Source organism: Halichoerus grypus, chromosome 4 (assembly GCF_964656455.1).
Source record: "Halichoerus grypus chromosome 4, mHalGry1.hap1.1, whole genome shotgun sequence".
Lineage (NCBI taxonomy): Eukaryota > Metazoa > Chordata > Mammalia > Carnivora > Phocidae > Halichoerus > Halichoerus grypus.
The window spans coordinates 107313038-107335236 of record NC_135715.1 but is presented as its reverse complement, the minus strand read 5'-3'; the positions used below and the strand labels follow the sequence as shown (position 1 = coordinate 107335236).

The 22199-nt window shown below is 34.3% G+C and overlaps 1 protein-coding gene across 2 annotated transcripts in view; it reads left to right on the top strand.

The window, feature by feature from the left end:
• The window catches only part of LRP1B (LDL receptor related protein 1B), a 1832840-nt gene that overhangs the window by 895904 nt on the left and 914737 nt on the right, over positions 1–22199 (top strand). For both annotated transcript variants that reach the window (XR_013447098.1, XM_078070743.1), the window contains exon 7: positions 6021–6183. Coding sequence is in view for 1 of the 2 variants with exons in the window: in XM_078070743.1 (XP_077926869.1) it covers positions 6021–6183 (163 nt within the window). In the remaining variant the exon portion in view is untranslated. The remainder of the gene's footprint in view (positions 1–6020; positions 6184–22199) is intronic.

Sequence of the window (22199 nt, the reverse complement as noted above, 5' to 3'; positions counted from 1 at the left end):
ACCAATTTGGATGGCTTTTATTTCTTTTTGTTGTCTGATTGCTGTGGCTAGGACTTCCAGTATTATGTTGAAAAAAAGGGGTGAAAGTGAATGCCCTAGTTTTGTTCCTGATCTTAGGAGACAATCTCTGCTTTTCCCATCATTAAGTATGATATTAGCTGTGGGTTTTTCTTATAAGGCCTTTATTACGTTGAGGTATGTTCCTTCTAAACCTACTATGTTGAGGGTTTTATCAACAATGGATATTGTACTTTGTTAAGTGTTTTTTCTCCATTTATTGAAATGACCATATGGTTTGTATCCTTTCTCTTGTTGATGCAATGTGTCACTTTGATTGATTTGCAAATACTGAACCACCTTCACATCCCAGGAATAAATCCCATTTGATCGCAGTGAATGATTTTTTTATGAATTGTTGGATTGGGTTTGCCAATATTTTGTTGAGGATTTTTGCCTGTATGATCATCAGATATATTGGCCTAAGGTTCTCTTTTTTAGTGATACCTTTATCTGGTTTTGGTATCAGGGTAATGCTGGCCTCAAAGAACGACTTTGGAAGGTTTTCTTCCTCTCCTATTTTTTGGAATAGTTTGAAAAGAATAGGTATTAACTTTTCTTTAAAAGTTTGGTAGAATTTACCTGTGAAGACTTCTGGTCCTGGACTTCTGTTTGTTGGGAGTTTTTTTTTTTTTTCTTTCTTTTTGTTTTTGTTGTTGTTGTTGTTTTTGTTGGGAGTTTTTTGATTACTGATTTAAATTCATTGCTGGTAGTTGGTCTGTCAAATTTTCGATTTCTTCCTGATTCAGTTTGGGAGGTTATCTGTTTCTAGGAATTTATTTGTTAGGTTGTCTAATTTATTGGCATATAATTTTTCATAATAATCTCTTATAATCCTTTGTATTTATGTGGTGTCAGTTATTATTTCTCTTTCATTTCTAATTGTTTGAGTCTTCTTTTTTTTTTTTGATGAGTCATATGGCTAAAGGTTTATCAATTTCATTGATCTTTTCAAAGAACCAGCAGCTCCTGGTTTTATTGATCTGTCCTGTTGGTTTTTGTTTGTTTGTTTTGTTTTGGGGCTTTTGGGGAGTTCTTTTTTGGTTTCTGTTGTATTTACTTCTGCTGCAATCTTTATTATTTCCTTCCTTTTGCTGGTTTTGGGTTTTGTTTGTTCTTTTATTTCTAGTGCCTTTGGTGTAAGGTTAGATGGGCTTTTTTTTTTTTTTTTTCTATTTCTTGAAGTGGAACTGTATTTCTGTAAACTTCCCTCTTAGAACTACCTTTGCTGTGTCCCATAGATTTTGGACAATTGTGTTTCCATTTTCATTTGTTTCAGGTATTATTTTTTCTTTTTCTAATTTCTTCATTGACATATTTATTGTTTAGTAACATGCTGTTTAATCTCCACATGTTTGTGTTTGTTTCTTTTTCTTTTAATTTTCTTCTTATAACTGATTTCTAATTTTATAGTGTTATGGTCAGCAAAGATACTTGATATGATTTCAGTCTTCTTAAATTTGTTGAGACTTGTTGTGTAGCCTGCTATGTGATCTATCCTGTAGAATATCCCATGAACACTTGAGAATAATGTGTATTCTGCTGTTTTTAGTTAGAGTATTCTGTTAAGTCTATCTGGTCTAATGTGTTGTTCAAGGACATTGTTTTCTTACTAATTTTCTGTCTGGACATCCACTGATGGAAGTGGAGTATTAAAGTCTACTATTATCTTATTTCTATCAATTTCTCCCTTTGTATCTGTTAATATTTGCTTTATATATTTAGATGTTCCTATGTTGGGTGCATAAATATTTACAAGTGTTATATCTTCTTGTTGGATTTGCCCTTTATCATTACGTAATGCCCTTCTTTGTTTCTTGTTGCAACCTTTTATTGTCGTTGTTGTTGTTACAGTCTATTTGGCCTAATATAAACATTCTACCTCAGCTTTCTTCTTTTCCATTTGCATGGAATATCTTTTCCCATTCCTTAACTTTCAGTCAGTGTGCATTTTTAGATTTGAAGTGAGTCTCTTGTAGGCAGCAATAGACAGTATTTTGGGCTCCTTTGAAATAATGAAGCATTTCTATGAAGTAAAAACAATCAGCTCGAATTGAGCCTACCTTTTTAAGTAGATGTATACTCCAGGTTATCGTCTAGCTTTGTCATAGTTCAAACTTCAAACAAGTTTTGCTTATTTATGTTATCTTTCTCATTCTTGTGGATATTTCCATTTTCCATCTCTGGCTAGTTGAAGATTACATAGCAAATAAATTGAAAAGAAATCAAGAAGTAAATTTTGTCAATGTGTAACTTTCAAAAAGTTAGAAACATGACTCGTACAAATATATAGTGACTATGTGTTAAGGATGGAGTCACTTAGCTCATTAATGAGAACCAGAGGATGGTAAATCTGTTTCAAAGGAGTACAGAAGAGATTGAAGTGTTTACAGTCAATGAAATAAAAACATCCTAATTTAAGATTGTAAAGTTAGGTATAAAACTAGTTAATGTCATACAGGACAATAAAACTAGGGTTATCTTTACTACCTGATGGAAATAATTTGCATCTCTGTAGGACATAAATTATTTGCAATTTACAAATGTGCAAATTAATATCTAACTTCATAGAGACTGGGATCTGATCAGTATTAAATTGTAAGTTAAACAAAGATATATTACTCAGGAAAATGAACTAATTTATTAAAGTGTCTATGAGACAGTAGTTCAGTATGCCATTGAAAGAACTTGTAGACATTCTTTTATATTTTTTTTCTTAACAAAATTTTGACTTTTATTCTAAATAATTTTGTGGCATGGACAACTCTATGAAACAATACTTGAGTAGATATGTAATTTTGCCAGCGTACAGTAACAAAATACCACGGGCTTAAACAACAGAAATCCATTTTCTCAAAATTCTGAAGATAGGAGGTTCCAGATCAAGGTTTCAACTGGTTGGATTCCTCTGAGGCCACTCTTTGGATTGCAAACAGCCTTTCCTCTATGTGTAGGGATTCCTGCTATCTCTCCTTGTAGGTCCTAATCTCTATTTATAAGGATATGGGTCAGGTTAGATTAGGGCTTACTTTAATGACCTTGGTATAATCATCTCTTTTAGGTTTTATCTACAAATGCAGTCACATTCTAAGGCAATGGAGGTTAGGACTTCAACACATGAATTTTGGGGAAAAACAATTCAGTCCATAATAGTTAGTATACATTACATTTTAGTGAATTAAAAATGTTTCAGTACCATATTCACCAACTCTGGAAAATAATTACTTGCCTTGTATTGTGATGAAAAGTCTCTTGTAAAGTGTTTTTGTAATCCAATTATAGATATAAGTATTTGTCTTTAAAAAAAAAAAAACTTTTTCCTTGAATTTTTCATTTTATTTTCACTGGGTACAACTTTAAGTTGTTAGACCTAACAAATATTGTGTTTTAAGAATATTGTTAATAGCTACTTATATGCTGTTGTACAGGTTTCAAAATACTTCATTGTTTTTTCATTATTATTTAAAAATTTACCAATATTTATATTTTGTAGATATGAGCAGGATAGTAACCTTTGCATTTGCCAATTAGAAAATTCTGAGTAACCATAATAAAAGCCATTGCCCCCCCAAAAAGGGAAAAATCCAGTTGACTTCAGTTGAAAAATGAATAAAAAGCAAGCGACTAGAAAACATAATAACAGGAATATGTTTAAATTTTTGTTCTAGTAACAGTAAAGTAATAAGGGTCTAACTAAAAATTTAGGATTTTTTTTCATAATGTCATAAAATGATTGCAATTATCTTTGACAATTTCCTATGATCTTGGTTATATTTCAGCAAAATTAAAATGAAATACTGAATCCATTGTCTGGAAGATACACCTATCTCCTGAAATGTGTAAATAATTTCAGCCAAATTTATTTACTTATCTATCTATGTAACTATTGGCTTGCTTACTTGAACTTTTTGTCTAATTGCCTTAATTCTCCAATCTTAATAAAAGATTACATTAAAACTAGACAGAAACTTCAAATATAAGAAAAGGAAACAAAGCCAATACCCACAATTACTAAGTGTTTGGCTAATTATTAGGTTTTTTAGTGAGACCTTGTTGCTTCAAACTTGGATGGTTGTTAACAATAACTATTGTTTCAGTAGCAGAGAATCTTTCTGTAATGATAAAGAGTTGAAAAAAAGTGTGAATGCTGTCAAAAAGCTCTTTTGTCTGATATTACAAGTGCATAGACTCCACAAACTGCATGCCTAGATGAGGGATGGGTCATTGAATGGGCTCTGGCACGTACTTTATCTGAACCCAAGGTATTTAAAATGACATTTGAAACAGTGGGTTTTGTGCTCTAGTTGATATAATAATGTAAAAAGAATAAAAAATAAACAAAGCATGCATTTGCAGATTTCTGGAGACAGAGAAATAGTTCAGCTTTTTAAGAATCCTGGTTGCTGAACTGTTTGAAAAAAGCTGCATGTAGTTTGTGGAACATTTAAATGGTTACGTTTCCATAAAGACTGGGCAATTCAGGAATGAAACTGTAATCGATAGCTTGAAAATGTGTTTCCAATGAATTGCAATATCCACTTTCTGTTTGTCCTTGTAAGGCATGATAGAAATTCCCACAAACTTGCTACTTTCTGTACCTTGCTTTGACAATATACCATTAAGAGTGATAATAATGATACATGCATCTATGTTAGTCTTTCTGTTGAAAGGATATCATTCACTGAAGCAGCAGGTTACTAAGGAAGTATTTTGAAGCACAGAGTAGGAAGAATGTTTAGGTTCAGATTATATAAGGAAACTGCTTAGTGAATGAGTCATAGATCCATAGTAAGTTTGAACAAAGAGGTATCACAGTATAATTTCCAATAGATAAAAACATGACTGTCATAAAATTCAAGAATAAATATGAACCAGATATTTATTCATGGAATTATTGAGGGAACCAGCCCAGCATGGCAGATCTAAGAGCATTAGTGGATATTTGCAGGCATTTAAAAAAAAAAGAATATATAAATAAAATTTGTAGGAAAGCATAAAAATGGTTAATGCCTCACAGGGCAGTATGACCATAACCTTTGGGGTTATCTTTTCTACCAGATAAATATCTACAAATTAGCATGAAATTCCACAGTGGTATAGGTCTGATCAAATGGAAGATACTCAAGTCAAACACAGATACATTCTCTGAGAGCTGCTCTATCCACTGTAACCACTAGCTACATCTTTTAGATTTAAATCTGAGATCATTAAAATGAAATACAATACAGATTTTGTTTCCCAGTTACACTAGTTAGGTTTTAAGTGTTGACTAGACACATTTGGCTAATGGTTACTTCATTAGACAACATGGATGTAGAATATATCCTTCATCACAGAAAGTACTATTGAAAACACTCTTCTAGAGGGTTAATCTTTGAGCAGGCCTGTTTTATAATGCCTATGTATGCCGTTGAAAAACATATCACCCCTTCTTTTGCTTTGAATATTTTTTGTAAACAAAGAGATCTTACAGATCTCCTTTTCCACCTTTTCCACCCTTCCTTTTTTCTTTTTTTTTTTTTAATGGAAGAGGATCTGAAAATATGGGTTTACCCTTAGATTTATAAAAAGTTTACTCTTACTACTAAAGAGTTTAGCTGTATCATTGAACCATTGGGTTGAATGAACTATTTTGTATAAATGGGGGATTTAGGACAAAGATTTTATTGTAAATACGTGTATTTTAAGATTTAGAAATTCTTTACCCATTTCCCTAGATCATCTTCAGTCCTTATATGACAAGAAGAAAGGTATCAAAAGGTAGTCATTACTTTACAGAATAATTAAATCACTTATTTTGGCATAGCAAAAAATTATCTTTGGAGGGTTTTTTTTTAATCATAAAACTACCTTTACTTTTGAAATGTCTTCTGTGATGGTTTGGGCAGACTTATGTACTCTTTGGCTTATGATACTAAATTTGCACCTGCAATGCAATGATTTTGTGTATGTGTGTTTTTCAGATGTGCAACAAATGGCGATTGACTGGCTTACCAGAAATTTCTATTTTGTGGACCATGTCAGTGACCGGATCTTTGTTTGTAATTACAACGGGTCTGTATGTGTCACCCTGATTGACCTGGAGCTTCATAATCCTAAGTCAATAGCAGTAGATCCAATAGCAGGGTAAGAAGTTCTTTTTTTTATAGTGTTGATCTGAGATAGTTACCAATTAAAAAATATTGTAGATCAAAAAAATATAATAGATCAGTGTCTGATAGGAGCTGTGGAATATGACTATAGGTTCAAAATATTTTTAAATGTCGATTTCAACATTTGCATTGCAAGGAGGGAAAAAAGGCTACAATTTACCATGCAGAAGCTGGGGAATACCAATTCCTTAACACATTAATATTGCTGGCCTAACCTGAGATACAAACAACTTGTCACCCTCTTAAGAATTGCTTTGGGGTCACCAGACAAGAGCCTCAGGATAGTTTTGGGTTAAAGAGAGAAGACTTTAAGTTTCCTTAGCAGTAGACCTTGTAGTTAGCAAGCTTCCGAAATATTTTGACTTGAAAGACAAACTTACATCCAACACATTTGGGATTTATAAAAGAGGCATAATACAAGTTCATGGGCACTACTAAAATGTTAAGGTCATCTTTTAGTTGAAACCAACTTTTTTCTCTAACTACTGATATGTAAATACTACATAATTATGGAGTTACTGAATTCATCAGAATTCATTTTCTCTCTCTTTTTTTTTACTTTCTAATTTTGCAAGCCTCTTTGTTGGTTAAAAAGATGTCTTATCTGATCTTCTTTTAGCTAATAGGCTCATTAATCTTTTTAAAATATTTCTCAATTTGTCAAAATATAGTCATAAATGTTTAAATTCCCGTCAAGTTTGTTCATATGATTAGAAAATCAATATAGGAATTATGCTTCAATTTTACAAATACTATGGCTTTATTGAGGGGGAGGGGCAAAAAAGATGTAGAGGCTTATAGATTCAGTTGTTTCTCCAGTCAGTAGTGGGATACTCTGAAATTAATGACATAATGTACAAGGATACTCTGAAATTAATGACATAATGTACAATTTTAATTGGAGGAGCTGTTGTTTTTTCAGAGGTAAGTTGTAGCAAAGATTTGAAAACTGAAATTTTATCCTTGTTACTGTTTTAATCGCCCCCAAGTAGTTCAGGCTCAAATGTCTGATGGAACATATCCTGAACCACCATAAGCCTCCATTCAATAAATGGGAAAATATTTACTGAAGAAACAGCTGTCATCCATATGTGGACTTTTGTCACTCTTTACTTAAAGTCTGATTGAATATTAAGATACATCATCACAATGGTTTTGATTTTGACAAGAACAGCTTGCACGTAAGAACTTTGCTAGGAAGGCTGTATAATATAATTCTTGAATGTAGCTCTATTTGTATTTGCAGCAGATGGTTACTTGACTCAATCTGACTGCAGCGATGCTTCAAAAGACATTAGTAAAAGAAGTTGTATTTAAACTGATTTGTTTGGGTTGTTGGATAGGGTAGTAAGAAAGAATTGGAAATTTACAAATGTGCCAACAACATTCTTTTGGAATTCTGTTTAGAAATATATTTGCTTACATGTTTTTCCCTGGATGTGCTAACTGAATTTCAAATTAGCCTTTAGACAGTCTTAGCTGTCAAAAATGTTAAGAGGTGAAGCTATTGTGTTTCTCCCCTCATTCTACCATCTTATCCCTCCGCATTCTTAAAAACAAAGATCCAGAGACCCTTTCTAAATAAAACTGTCAATCTGAAATGTAATATATTTGAACGCCGTTTCCCTTTCTGAATAGCAACATATTTTATGTTCTCAAGTTTCCTGTTTTCTCTCTGTCATTACATGAAAGAACCATATTTTGTCATTTTTATCAAAGGAATTAGGAGTAGAAAACCCCCATATTGTTTGCACTTATTCTCTGCAGGATGCCTTTGGGTCTAGTAACTGTTTAAATGTAATTTTGTCATGTATCATTTATCACAATATGTTCTCTGGAATTTTTTGTTTGAGTTTGCTCTATGTCTCTAACACAGTTTTTCAATCATGAGTCGTAGAAATCAGAGACAGCAGAGCTTTGCTCTTTTATAAATATAAGCCAGTTTGTAATAGAACACTTTCAAATAAATTCTACTTTTCTCTTATTATCAGAAATTTGGCTGGGATTAATATGATACTGTCTAGGATAGGAACAATAGGTTTTTCCTTTAACTTCTACTTTGGCGTCTGCTCCAGAGCATTTTGAATAGTCAAGGCTAGAACAGCTCTGCCTGACCTACCAAAGGAGACATGTGTCATCAGTGAAAATTCTCCTACATTTTCTTAATTGTATGGGGTGAGTGATAGTATCTTTGGCTCATTCTCTTGTAACTTCAGAAGACATTGGCATATACTTAAAGTCAGACATGATTCTTAGAGCTTGACCTTAATAGCAGTAGAAATGGAGGGAGATTTGCCTTACCTCTTCAAAAGCTGCATTGAAAAAAATATCTTTTAGTTGGCTATACCTTTAGTGACGATAATGAAGTTGGTTTGGCAATTTGGGAAAAATGTATTTTGGCAGATGTGTGGTACCATGTATAAAACCCAAACTCAGTAGAGTTATGTGAGATGGCTAACCAGAGGGAGAGGGAAACTCTCCGCTGCCATGAGAAACAGCAGGAACTGCATATTTTCTAAGTATAATGTATACCATTTTTCTGTATAGGTTGGACTTTTGACTTGTAGAGCTGAATGGCAGAGTGTTTGTAGGATTTATTTGTGAAATTCATGACGCCATCTGTCCGCAATCAATCTAAATATCTACATGCTCATCTCTTATTTATACTACTACTCCCCTCTCTGGGTGACTTCAGCACTCCTAGATGGCATTTAGATTCATAGAAAATTATCTAAACAATAGGCATCTACTTACATTGGCCAGTTTACTAAGTGCTTCAGGAGAGTTATCACTGCCACTTTTCAATCCAAAATTCCTTTCAGGAGTTGCTGATGTGATTAGGCAAGACAACATGGATATGCAAGTTTGTGTTTTAGCGTCTGAGTGAAGTTAGTGGTTCAAAGGCTCACTGAAGGGTATAAATCCATATTAGCTGTCTTATATATGACTCAAATTATTCTCATTAATTCATTTTGTCTAGGGTCAAATGCTCCAAATTCCTCTCCAGGCCTCTCCTCAAGTAGAGGTTCATGTATGGCATTACCTTTAATCACTGTCTGCTTCAGATACAAATTATATTGTGATTATCCTGGGATTATGAAAGAATAATTTGGAGTGGTTTATGTTCACTACAGCCTTTACTGGAAACTTACCCCAAATTGATTCAACTATCACTCTTTTCTTAGCTCACATCATTCATAATAACACAAATAACTCATAATAATGCAAAACATTCTACATCTTTATTTGCTCTCTTTGCTCTTCTCTCTCTCGTTTTCACTCGATAAGTTTTCAGTGTTTGTTAAGCTTATCTCTAAATTACTGAGTTCACAGTGCTATTTCTAGTAATTATATTTAGTATCTTCCCATCCCTCCAACCCCTCCCTATAAAAGAGATTTCTTCTCTGAATTCTCATTCTGATTAATGATGTCCACTCACATAGATAAAGTAATAGAAAAAAAAAATACTATGTATGACTTAAATTATGAAGGAATTTATTATTTCACTTAAAAATCTAGATATAAGACAGTTCTTATATTGGTTATTTTAGTGGCTCAACAATATTATTAAGGATGTGTGTCCATTTACCTCTTTGTGATGTGATCTTTAGTGTGTGCTTTTCAGGCTAATTCTATTGTTATCATAAATGGCTACTGAAGTTCTAGGGATCCTGTGTAGAAGCAAGATACTCAGTTCAAAATAAAGAAAAGAAAAAAAAAGGGTGGGGGGAAAGCATTATATTTTCCTTGGGTGTAGAAGAGCTCCTAAGCAGACATACTTTCATGTCTTGGTCAGAAATGGGGTAGATGCCTACCTGAATGGGACAACAAAAGCCTTTTTTTTTTCTTTTTTTTTTTTTTTTTTTACCACTGGCATGTGAAAGAAGGACATGGGAGTGAAATTGGGACCAAACTACTATGGAAAAGGAAAAATAGATTAAGAACCAACATCATCTACTACAACCACTGTTGTATGATATTTCTCTCTTCTGTGCAATTCTTTGGCCTTTCCTTGTTCTTCCCAGGCACTTAGGGGGTCTCTTTTAACTTAGCTAAAATTGTTTGGAATATGGACAAATACTTTGTTCCAATTCTTTATTCCCTTTTCTAGGAAAACTCTTCTATTTCCTTTTGGCCAAAGCCATTCAAACTCATACCGAGGAATATTTTTTCTTTTCTCTTTTCAAGGCAAATGGCATTTTTTTCCCCAGTAACATTTTACAATACAAAGAAGAAGCTGAGGTGGGAGCACTCTGGATAGCAGTCCTAGTATCCTTACTTTTATCTTTAAAGATATACTTTAAGAAACTGATGGTAGCTTTTATTCTATCAGATTCTCCAACACTTTTGGAATCTATGTGAATATTCTAAGCCACTGGGGTAACATTAAGTAAATTATTGTTTCACTTATAAAATGATTCTCAGGTGGCATGAAAGCTCTTATACTCTCTGCCAGAGAATAGTTTGCATACTGGAAGAATCTGTGCCATTATTAGAAAAGAATAATTTTATATTTCCAAGTAGTTTAAAATTATTTCTGATTGTTTCTTACATAGAGTTCTGTGAAAACAAGAAGTACATATGAGCCGGTGGTACTGCTTTTGAAAATATATGGATGGATTTCCTATATCACTCAGGTGTAATGAGGGCGTCAAAGATAATGATGTGATGTATTCTCTTATGGAGCTTGAAGTATAACAGAGTTATGCATCAAATATCAAATATTACAACCAGAAGATATAGTTACTGTAGTTTACAAAAAAAATACATTCTAAATAACAAACAAAATACTAAGCTGTAATTTATTTGAAGTTTATGAGGTACATAATGGGTCACGCACAAATGTTATTTTCAAAAAACAGAAAATCTTGGTTTGGAAACACCACCACAAGGGAAAGGATAAAAATTAAAAACAATAAAATAAGTACTTGATACCATTTCCCTTGTATATTACCACTCTTCATATATAACATATATTCAGGATTTTACTGTAGGTTATACAATCATATTCAACTAAAGAAAAAAGAACAAGAAGAAAAAAAAAAAAAAACAGCTTTTATGCTAAGTTATATTTTGTTCTGCTTGAGTGCCGAGCCTTGCAGAATATTGATCCAAAATTGATATTTTCACTTGAGCCAGAATCTTAATGGTTTGACTAGGGAGAAATTGGTCTGGCCTTAGGGTCAAGGTGGATGTTTTACAGTGTCAAGTAGTGTTACTCAAGATTTTTTTTTTTTAATCATGCAAAGGAAAAAGTCAAATGTTGAGGGTATCTGGTCTTCTTTCAGTTTTAGTGAAATAATTGTCTTTCTAAGCACTTGTAAAAATTGTGTTTAGGCAGGAGGCATCACACTTCCTGATTACCAGCTATAAATCATAGTCATCGAAATAGTATGGTACTGGCATTAAAACAGACAAATAAACCGATGGAACAGAATTGAGAACTCAGAAGTAAACCCAAGCATATACAGTCAACTAATATTTGACAACAGAGCCAAGAATACTCAATGGAAAGAGGTCAGTTTCTTCAATACATTGTACTGAGATAATTGGATAGTCACATATAAAAAGAAGGAAACTAGACTCATATTTTACACCACTCACAAAAATTAACTTGAAATAGGTAAAAAGCTTAAGTGTAAGACTTGAACCCCATGAAATTCCTAGGAGAAAACATAAGAATAAAGCTCCTTGACATGGGTCCTGGTAATTAATTTTTGCATATGACATCTAAAGCACAAACAACTAAATAAATAAATAGATAAACAAACCAGTAAGACTATATCAAAGTAAAAAGCTTCTGCACAGCAAAAGAAACCATTAACAAAGTGAAAAGACAACCTGTGGAATGGGAAAAAAAAATTTGCAAACTTTGTATCTGATAAGGGGATAATATCCAAAATATATAAGAACTCACACATCTCAATAGCAAAAAAAAAAAAAAATCAATCTCATTAAAAAATGGGCAAAAGACATGAATAGACATTTCTCCAAAGAAGACATATGAAGGCCAACCAGGTACATGAAAATATGCTCAACATCACTAGTTATTAGGTAAATGCACATTAACAACACAATGAGATATGACCTCATGCCTGTTAGAATGGCCATCATCAAAAAGACAGGAAATAGCAAATTCTCTCATAGATGCGGAGAAAAGGGAACCCTTGTGTAGCACTGGTGGCATTGTAAATTGATACAGCTGTTATGGAAGACAATATGGAGGATACTCAAAAATTAAAAATAGAACTACCATATGATACAGTAATTCCACTTCTGGGAATATATCCAAAGGCAATGAAAACACTAACTCAAAAAGATATCTCTACCCCCATGGTCACACTAGCATTATTTACAATAGCCATGACATGGGAAGAACCTAAGTGTCTATCAGGGTGTCATTGCATTTTTGTCCAAAGAATTTATGATATACACGTACATGTGTATATATGCACACACACACACACACACACACACACAGGGTGGAATATTATTCAACCATTAAAGAAAATACAAAGAGGAAATCCTACCATTTGTGAAAACATGGATGGATCTTGAAGACATTATAACAAGTGAAATAATTAGACAAAGAAAAACATACTGTATGAACTCACTTACATGTGACATCTAAACAAAAAGTGATAAAACAGACTCTTAAAAAGAGATCAGACTTGTGATTACCAGTGGCAGAAGTTGGAGAAAGGGAGAATTAGAAGAAAGTGGTCAAAACATACAAACTTCCAGTTATAATATAAATAAGTACACATGTACAGCTTGGTGACTATAGCTATTAACTGTAACACCTGATTAGGCAGTTTCTTGCCCATGACACCACCATACTATGGAAGTGGGAGCTTTCAATAAATACTTGCCATTTCTGTCACAGTCTTCTCTTCTAGCTACCAAATATCTATATTCAACCATACATATCTAATCCCATACATAGAATACTACACTTAGGTCAGAGTGGAGGATCTCTATGTGATGTGTAATCCTTTTCAATATGACCTTTTGTGCTTTCTTGTATACAGCAAACTATGAAACAAAGGACAGATACCCACTGTCCCCTCCATACCCTATATAAATGGAGGGACTAGTGATAGAATGACAAACAAACAAAATTATCAGCTAGAAAAGAAGATTGGAGGCACACAGTAGCCATTGGCATAAAGCAATAATGAAATCCTGCCAGGCAAGGAAGGACCTCCTGCCCTGGTGGTTTGGAAGTCTCTTGTGTAGATGCTGGTTCTTTCCCTATAACATTTCCCCTTGTCCACTGTTCTTTACCTATGCTTCCGCTGGGAGGTTCTTTCTAGTCTGTTGTGTTCAATACATCAATACATCAATGTGTGCTAATACAAAATTGGCAATGGGGAATACTCTCCCCCTGTGGACTCTATATTTCAAAGATTGTTTCTTGTTCCTTTCAAGTTGTTTTAAGGTTTGAAGAGATGAAAAATTGTGTAAGCTAGGCTCATGACTTTTGTGGTTATAAATTCATTGAAAATTAGTAGAATTTTTATTTCTTTGCTTCCCATTACTTTTATATACCAATATCCTCACTAAGTTATATTCTAGAAATAATTATCAAACTCAAATTATTTCTTTGTACCTTACACTCTTGGTTTTCTCTTTCAATCTATTGGTGGTCACTTTGAGGCCTGAAAACAATGCTTCAGTGGAAAGCAAACACCTTTTGTTTGAAGGTGAAATTTTTCTGTTTAATTGGGAAGTCTTAATTGACTTTTGTTGCTCAAAGACATTTTCAGTATTTTTTCTTACTATTCAGGTCCTAGAAACAATTTGCTTTCCAAACCTGGGAGGCCTCAGTTTTGCACTTGGTCTGTTCCCTTTCAGTCTTTGCTATCAACCAGCCAATTTTAACTTATACTTTTTTTTTTTTATAATATCTTACTGAAGTAAGCATGCAGTAACTAATACAACCACTACTATTATACTTTTAAACTTCTTTCTTTAAATCCACAGGCTCAAAATGCATTTCTTCCCCAATATATTTATCAAGATATTACAAATGACATTTTCATTAAGTATATTTAACCTTTGGTATTTTCAGTCCTGAACAATAATTATGTTGATGCTGCCGCCTTAACCATGAAACCAATGTTACGTATTTTAAATTTTTATTAAGGTAGTTCTGTACTTGTGCTACTAACTTTTGAATTTATTAGGGTAACACTCACTGCTATAAATTTTAGTGGATAGCACAATAGAAATTTCATTTATTTGTTTTCTGTTTTATTGCTCAAGATAGAGTCCAATGCATGTGTTCTTAGTTATCAGGCAGCTTTTCTCCATGTGATGATTCAAAGATGGAGGCTTCTTTCATCTTATGGTTCCCATATCCTTTAGGGCCTGAAAATCCCTTGATTTTTCTTTTCCTTATTTTTTAGATTTAAATTCAATTAATTAACATATAATGTATTATTGGTTTCAGAGGTAGAGGTCAGTGATTCATCAGTCTTATATAACACCCAGTACTCATTACATCACATGCCCTCCTTAATGTCCAGCACCCAGTTACCCTATCCCCCACCCCACTCACCTCCAGCAACCCTCAGTTTGTTTCCTATGATTAAGAGTCTCTTATGGTTTATCTACCTCTCTGATTTCTTCTTGTTTTAATTTTTCCTCTCTTCCCATATGATCCCCTGTTTTATTTCTTAAATTCCACATATGAATGAGGTCATATGATAATTGTGTTTCTCTGATTGACTTATTTCGCTTAGCATAATACCCTCTAGTTCCATCCACTTCATTGTGAATGGCAAAATTTCTTTTTTTGATGGCTGAGTAGTATTCCATTGTATATATATATATCACATCTTCTTTATCCATTCACCTGTCAATGGACATCTGGGCCCTTTCCATAGTTTGTCTATTATGGACATTGCTGCTATATACATTGGGGTGCAGGTGCCCCTTCGGATCACTACATTTGTATCTTTGGGGGTAAATACCCAGTAGTGCAATTGCTACTAGGGTAGGGTAGCTCTATTTTCAACTTTTTGAAGAACCTCCATACTGTTTTCCAGAGTGGCTGTACCAGCTTACATTCCCACCAACAGTGTAAGAGGGTTCCCCTTTCTCCACATCCTCACCAACATCTGTCGTTTCATGACTTGTGAATTTTAGCCATTCTGACTGGTGTGAGGTGGTATCTCATTGTGGTTTTGATTTGGATTTCCCTGATGCCGAGTGATGTTGAACATTTTTTCATGTGTCTGTTGGCTATTTTTTTTTTTTTTTAAGATTTTATTTATTTATTTGACAGAGAGAGACACAGCGAGAGAGGGAACACATGCAGGGGAAGTGGGAGAGGGAGAAGCAGGCTTCCCACCTAGCAGGGAGCCCGATGCGGGGCTCGATCCCAGGACCCTGGGATCATGACCTGAGCCGAAGGCAGACGCTTAATGACTGAGCCACCCAGGCGCCCCTCTGTGGGCCATTTGTATGTCTTCTTTGGAGAAATGTCTGTTCATGTCTTCTGCCCATTTCTTGATTGGATTGTTTGTTCTTTAGTGTTGACTTTGATAGGTTCTTTGTAGATTTTGGATACTAGCCCTTTATCTGGTAAGACATTTGTAAATATCTTATCCCAGAGAATCCTCTGATTTTTGACCAGAGAGAGAAAAGGCACATCTGCCTTTTTTCTTTTTTCTATTTCTAGCTCAGTAGCAACCTTTATTATTTCAGTTCCTTCATAGTTAGTGACATCTAGTCACTTGGTCACATCTAAAGGTAATTGGTTAGAAAATATGGTTTCGGTCAACCCCTCCACATTTTGGAAAGGGAATGGCATGAACTATGAGCTTCTGGTCACAGATGACTGTCTCTGCCACTATAACCACTATCTGATTTTATTATTATTATTATTATTTTTGTCTTTTGGTTACTAACAAATTAAATGCAGAAGAAGATAGCATGTCAAAGACTTTGTTTCTGAAAGGTATTTTAAATTGAGTGGGTTCATGTTTTGCCAGTGTTTTTTATACTCCCCTGAATGTTCAGATTTCAGGTTTATCATTTTACCTTGAATGAGTTATTTTCATTAGGTATATATTTCCTCTTGAGACATTCACAAATACACATAATCTATTAAAAGTTGCTTGGCAAACATATAATCAGAGAAACAAGTATATTATACCCTGGCCAGTAAATGAAATAATAGGCATCTCCATATTAGGGCAATTTCTCTAAATAACTGGTGCAAAATTCCTAGAACCTAAACACCCTCTTCTCTGGAAAGTCTAGAAACACCATGAACTTTCTCCACTCTATTTCCAACTTTTTAGATGTTCGAATGATAATTATTCTTCTATTTGTGCTTCCTAAGATCTCACTACTACTACCAGCCCATAGAAGGCCTTATTTTCCAGACTGGTTATCTTGGATTTTATTTGATATGCACTAAGCTTGTATCTATTATTTATTTTTTGTTTTCTTGTTTGTTTTGGAGCATACTTTGAATAAATGTAATGTTTACAGAAATTCAATCGGAGAGTGGAGGACAAAATGGATTATTGGTAGGGGTAATACCAGAGGCAGAAGAGAAAGAGAAGACAGTCGAAACAGTGTAAATATAGTATAATAATGATCAGTATGTTTTCTAATACTTTAGACACTGACAAAAATCTTAACTCTACGTGCTTAAATGATAAGTGAATTCATTTTCTCACTTAGAGGAAGTCCAGAGAAGAGCAAGCCTGGTTGGGATCCAGGCTTGGTTGGATCTGAGCTTGGTTGAATTGACACCTCGATGACATCATTAGAGAGCCACATCCCTTCCATATCTCTGCTCTGCCATCCACAACTACATCCTTTTTCCCCATGGTCATAAGGTTGCTGCCAGTAGCAACTGAGGAAAATTGTTTGCTTATTCTCATGCAACAGGAAAAAGAAAGAAATCTGACCCTTTAAAATGTACTACAAATCTATTACTTCAATTTGAGTGGGCTAAATAAGGTTGCTTTCTCACACCAGGAGCAGTCTCAGTTGCTGGGAGAATACCATGTGATGTTTGGATTTGTATTAATCAGAGTCCACCCCAAGATCTGGAAGTGTATTCAATTTCCCCCAGTTGTGTGGGATTTGGTGGTGGTGAAGGAGCAGGATGGGGAGGGGAATGGGGAATGATGGCTGTCTGAACATAATCAAGTTTCTGTTAGGGAAAAGAACTGGAAGAGGCCAAACAGATAATTTCAGTGAGAATGGGAGAGAGATGTATTATCGATTCAGTGCCATGGGAATATTTGCTGTGGAATCCAAATTACTGTACTTGAGAGCGAATCATGTTCTTCATGATGGATATTTTGAGGTTCTTTGTCAAAACCCTGCAAATACTAGATAAGGATGGTAATGGAGATGATAATGATGATGATGATGATGATGACAAAGAAGACAGTGAAAACTGCATTGATAACACCTATGATGATTTAACAAGGCAATTATTCAAACTGTGGCTACCAATCATGTGTTTTTGTTTTTGTTTTTTGTTTTTTTGATGCTGAAGCATGCTAAATTTAGACAGAAAGCCCTAGTTTAGTCCATAGGAAGAGATATTTTAGGGATCTATAGTGACTTCCTGATGAATAAGACAAACATAGGTTTAGATGATTGAAGATAGGGAAATTCTTAGTGAGAAATAGAACTAGCTGCTGGAAACTCTGCCTTCCTTAAATGCTCTTACTCTTTGGATCTCTGTCTGCTTCTATTATTCAAAAGACAAGTACCTGGATAAGATAAGCAGAATAATACATACATTTGAGGTTGCTTAGTAAAGATATTTTTTAAGCCATGCCTGGTTTTTATTTTTTATTTTTTAATTTTTTGTATAGTCATCTCATACACTAAATTTCACTTATCAGACAACTTAATATTGCATGATTTAAAAAACAATTTTAAGTATATTTTATTAAAATTAATAAAGATGAATAATAGTGAATAACTCAAAAAACTTCTTTGTTTTGTAATCTATAGGATTAACAGCTAAAGTATGATAATTGTGATTAAAGCCAAAATCCCATTTTTCTTAAATTAAATAAGAATATTTATTTTAGTCAATATTATTATAAGTAAATTTAGAGGATCAAAGTCTCTGCCTTAAACACTTGTAATTAATAGTATTTTTAAAAACTTATATCTGAGCTATGGCATTTTCTGGGAGGTAGTTTTATTAAAGATTTGAATTGGAAAGAGATTTATGTTACATATTTTTCATAGTAATATTCTTAGTGTTCATAGTGTAGAAGCATATATATGCTGAGACAAATTATAGTGTGATACTTTGTGGAGCATCCTGCTCTGCCCCTTTGTCCTGCTTGAATTGATGCTGAATACATCACATGGAATTCATATAGTGAGCTCATCTGTGCTATGTGAACTTCTCCATGATGGGGGTGATTTTATTGAACATGTTCTCATAGATGATCTCAACTACCCCAGAACCTCAAGTCACTCTATCATCATTTACCTAAAGACTAAACTATCTGACTGTTGCATATAGAGTCAACTAACTACTTTTGCATTATCTGTCTTGTTTCCTTTATGTTTAGTATTACATCAGAATGTGAATTTGCCGTTCTGATAGAGACCATTTCTTTGAGAGACAAAGAAAGAAAGAGATTAATATCAACGTTACTGACTGTTTACTTTGGCCAGTCATTGTTCTAAGCACTCCCTGTGCATTGATCAATTTAATCTTCAGAGTATCTTGTGAGGTAATTAATACCTTTATCTTCTTTTACAGATGAGGCTTGGAGAGGTAAATTACTTGCCCATAGTCAAAGAGCCAGGAAGTGTTGCAGTCAGGGCTCAGACTCAAGCAACCTGCACCCTTATCCACTACACTATACCCGTAATGAGTCAGCTTTAAGCTGAGAGGAGGGGTGTTAAGATGAGGAATTTGGGGGTTTGTGGGGAGCTATCATTCATGCACAAGACTGGGTACTCAGTGCTGAGGAAAATGGCACTTGGGGATATGCAGTGTGGCAATTTTGTACCTTAACATGGGATACCTGTAAGTTTGCATATGTGTTAGTTCCATGAAGATAAATAGAAATGACACACTGGATTTGTTCTGAAAATTTAAAGGAAGTAACTATAAGCCATTATGAAAAAAGAAAAAAACAAAAAACAAAAAACTACAGAGAGAGCAGAAAGATCAGTGGTTACCAGGGGTTGGGGCAGGGGATTAAGGGAGGATGAACAGGTAGAATAAAGATAATTTTTAGGGCAGTGAAACTGTTCCACAGGATACTGTAATGGTGAATAGGTGTCATTATGCATTTGCCAAAACCCATATAACTAACTGTACAATACAAAGAGTGAACCCTAATGTAAAGTATGGACTTCAGTTAATAACAATGCGATAGTATTGTTTCATTAATTGTAACAAGTGTAACACACTAATATAAGACAGAAGAAACCATGACTGAGGAAGAAAGGGGATGTATGGGAGCTTTATATCTGCTCAATTTTCTATAAACCTGAGGCTGCAAAAATGAAGCCTGTTCATTTTTTGAAAAAGGAAAGAAAAAGAAACTATTTGTAAGTTATCATATGACTGTAATTGTGAATCAGTCAGGAAATGGGTGACTCGTTTCAGAATAATTGTATCTTTTCTTCATTCGTGTTGACATCCAGGACTTCCATACTCTCACTCAGGTACGAATTCCAAAAATGCCTTAATGCTGTACTCTCTGTACACCACTAAGCTATGAATTCTGGATGAGCCCAAGTCTACTTTCCTCGGTTCCTCCGTGAATAGGAAAGAAACACCTTTTGAATGCATCATTAACTCTTGTAAAGCCACAGGGACACATTTGAAGAGTGGTTGAGTGGTTTCCCTAAATGTATAACTTACAGGGAAGGAAAAGAGAAATCTCCCCAGCATCTTTTAGCATGATTATAATGATGGGCCCGATTTTCCCATGCATAATCAGCCTTTGTTCATAGGCTGGCATTTGAAGGGAGTATTTACTCCAGATTTTAAAAATGAAAGAGCTTGTATGGGCTGAGAAAAAAAGAAGTGGGTAAATACTAACATTTCTTGTGGAGGTGGAAATGACTTCCCCTACACTTTTCTCACCATTCAAGTCACAGTGTGAAGGAAATAGCTTTCAAAATTGAGAGGGCCAATGGATCCATAACTGTGCTTTCTCCACACTGTTAAAGCTCAGTGTGGGTCTTGCTGGCGAGGCAAACAGTAAGGGAGACATCACAGGATGCAGGGTTATTAGAGAAAGCAGGAGAGATTCACATTTCTGTCACAACCAAGGTCTAGCTGACTCACCCATGCATGAGAAATGCTTATTCTCGGCTCATTTTCTAGGGTTGGTGGCTTGATTGACCCCCCAAAAAGCAGTTTTCTATTCAGAAATGACTTATGTGAAGCTAATTATCATTATCTACCATTTCAGAATTACAGGGTTTGCTTGGGCCTCATACCTCTTCATAAGAATACAGGAGATTTTTAATTTTTTTTTAATTAATTGATTAATTAATTATTTATTTATTTATTTTAAAGATTTTTTTTATTTAGTTATTTGACATAGAAAGACATAGTGAGAGAGGGAACACAAGCAGGGGGAGCGGGAGAGGGAGAAGCAGGCTTCCTGCTGAACAGGGAGCCCGATGCGGGGCTCGATCCCAGGAGCCTGGGATCATGACCTGAGCTGAAGGCAGAAGCTTAGCCACTGAGCCACCCAGGCGCCCCTACAGGAGATTTTTTAAAGATATCACAATTTTAGAAGAAAAAATATAAATCCACACCATGGAATAAGTTTTGCTATATACTTATTAGATAGGAATAAGAATATATAAACATATTCATAAATGGTATATAGGCACTCTATAATTAAGAGTTTGTATAATTGGTAACCAAACTCCATCATGAATATAAGGTTAATAACCTGGGTAGTAACATTTTTTGTCTGTTAGGATTTTGATTACATTGGGGGGGGTGGGTAGGAGGGAGTGGTATCTTTTTCTATGCCAATCTGTGTCCAAATACTGTTCTCACTTGCACATTTGAATCAGGTTGATGTTGGACTTGTTGCTTCCTGTTATCAATTTTGATACGTTAAGTGATGAAATTTCAAACTTTTGTCCTTAGAAAGGACAGATTCTCTTCTTTACTACCTAACAACTATAATTCTGTTGCTACTCTTCTTGTAATGTCTGTTTCTACATGCTACTGTACTATGCAATGCGGGATTAATGATAATGCAGTTCTCCTCAAATACTGACTTCAGTTATTTATGGCTATCCCAGAAAACTGTGTAATATAGGCCACTGGTGTAGCTTTGGAAAACCTCCAGTGATTTGAAATGAGGGGGAAACACAAAAATGTCAAGATTAATTACTAATCAGAAGGTTTTTTTCTTCCTAAACCTACATATACTCCATATTTTACGAACAACTTTGTACTATTAAGGGTATTTATAACAAAATATCATTGAGTACTATGTCGATTATGATTACTAATTTGCTTTAGCTGTCATGCATTTACTCTGTCATGCTCTTTTATAAGCCATTAGCTTATATCATTCGCTTAGTCTTCACAAAAGCCTGTATTTATCTATCCATTATACAGATCAGGAGACTGAGGTGGGTAGAGAAAAGCACTTGCTAAATATCACACGTTTACTAATTAATGAAGTAAAGATTTAAACTCAGAAAATCTTGCTGTAGCGCTCCTGATTAGTAATAAATTTCTGAACAGAAGCAATCCTATTAGATGAAGAGTATATGGATAAAAGTCGCTATTTTTATAAGAAAGACTATTACTGTTATTATTACAGTTATTTATTGTAATTATTTTCTCTAGTGTCCTTTTCTCTTTTGACAGTCTGAACTGCAAAATTCTGTCTATAATTTGGTAGTTCAGGATTTTAAATTTCAATAGTGATTAAGTGTGATTGTTTAATAGTTCACTGTCTTACACAGTGCACTTCACTACTCTAGGTAACT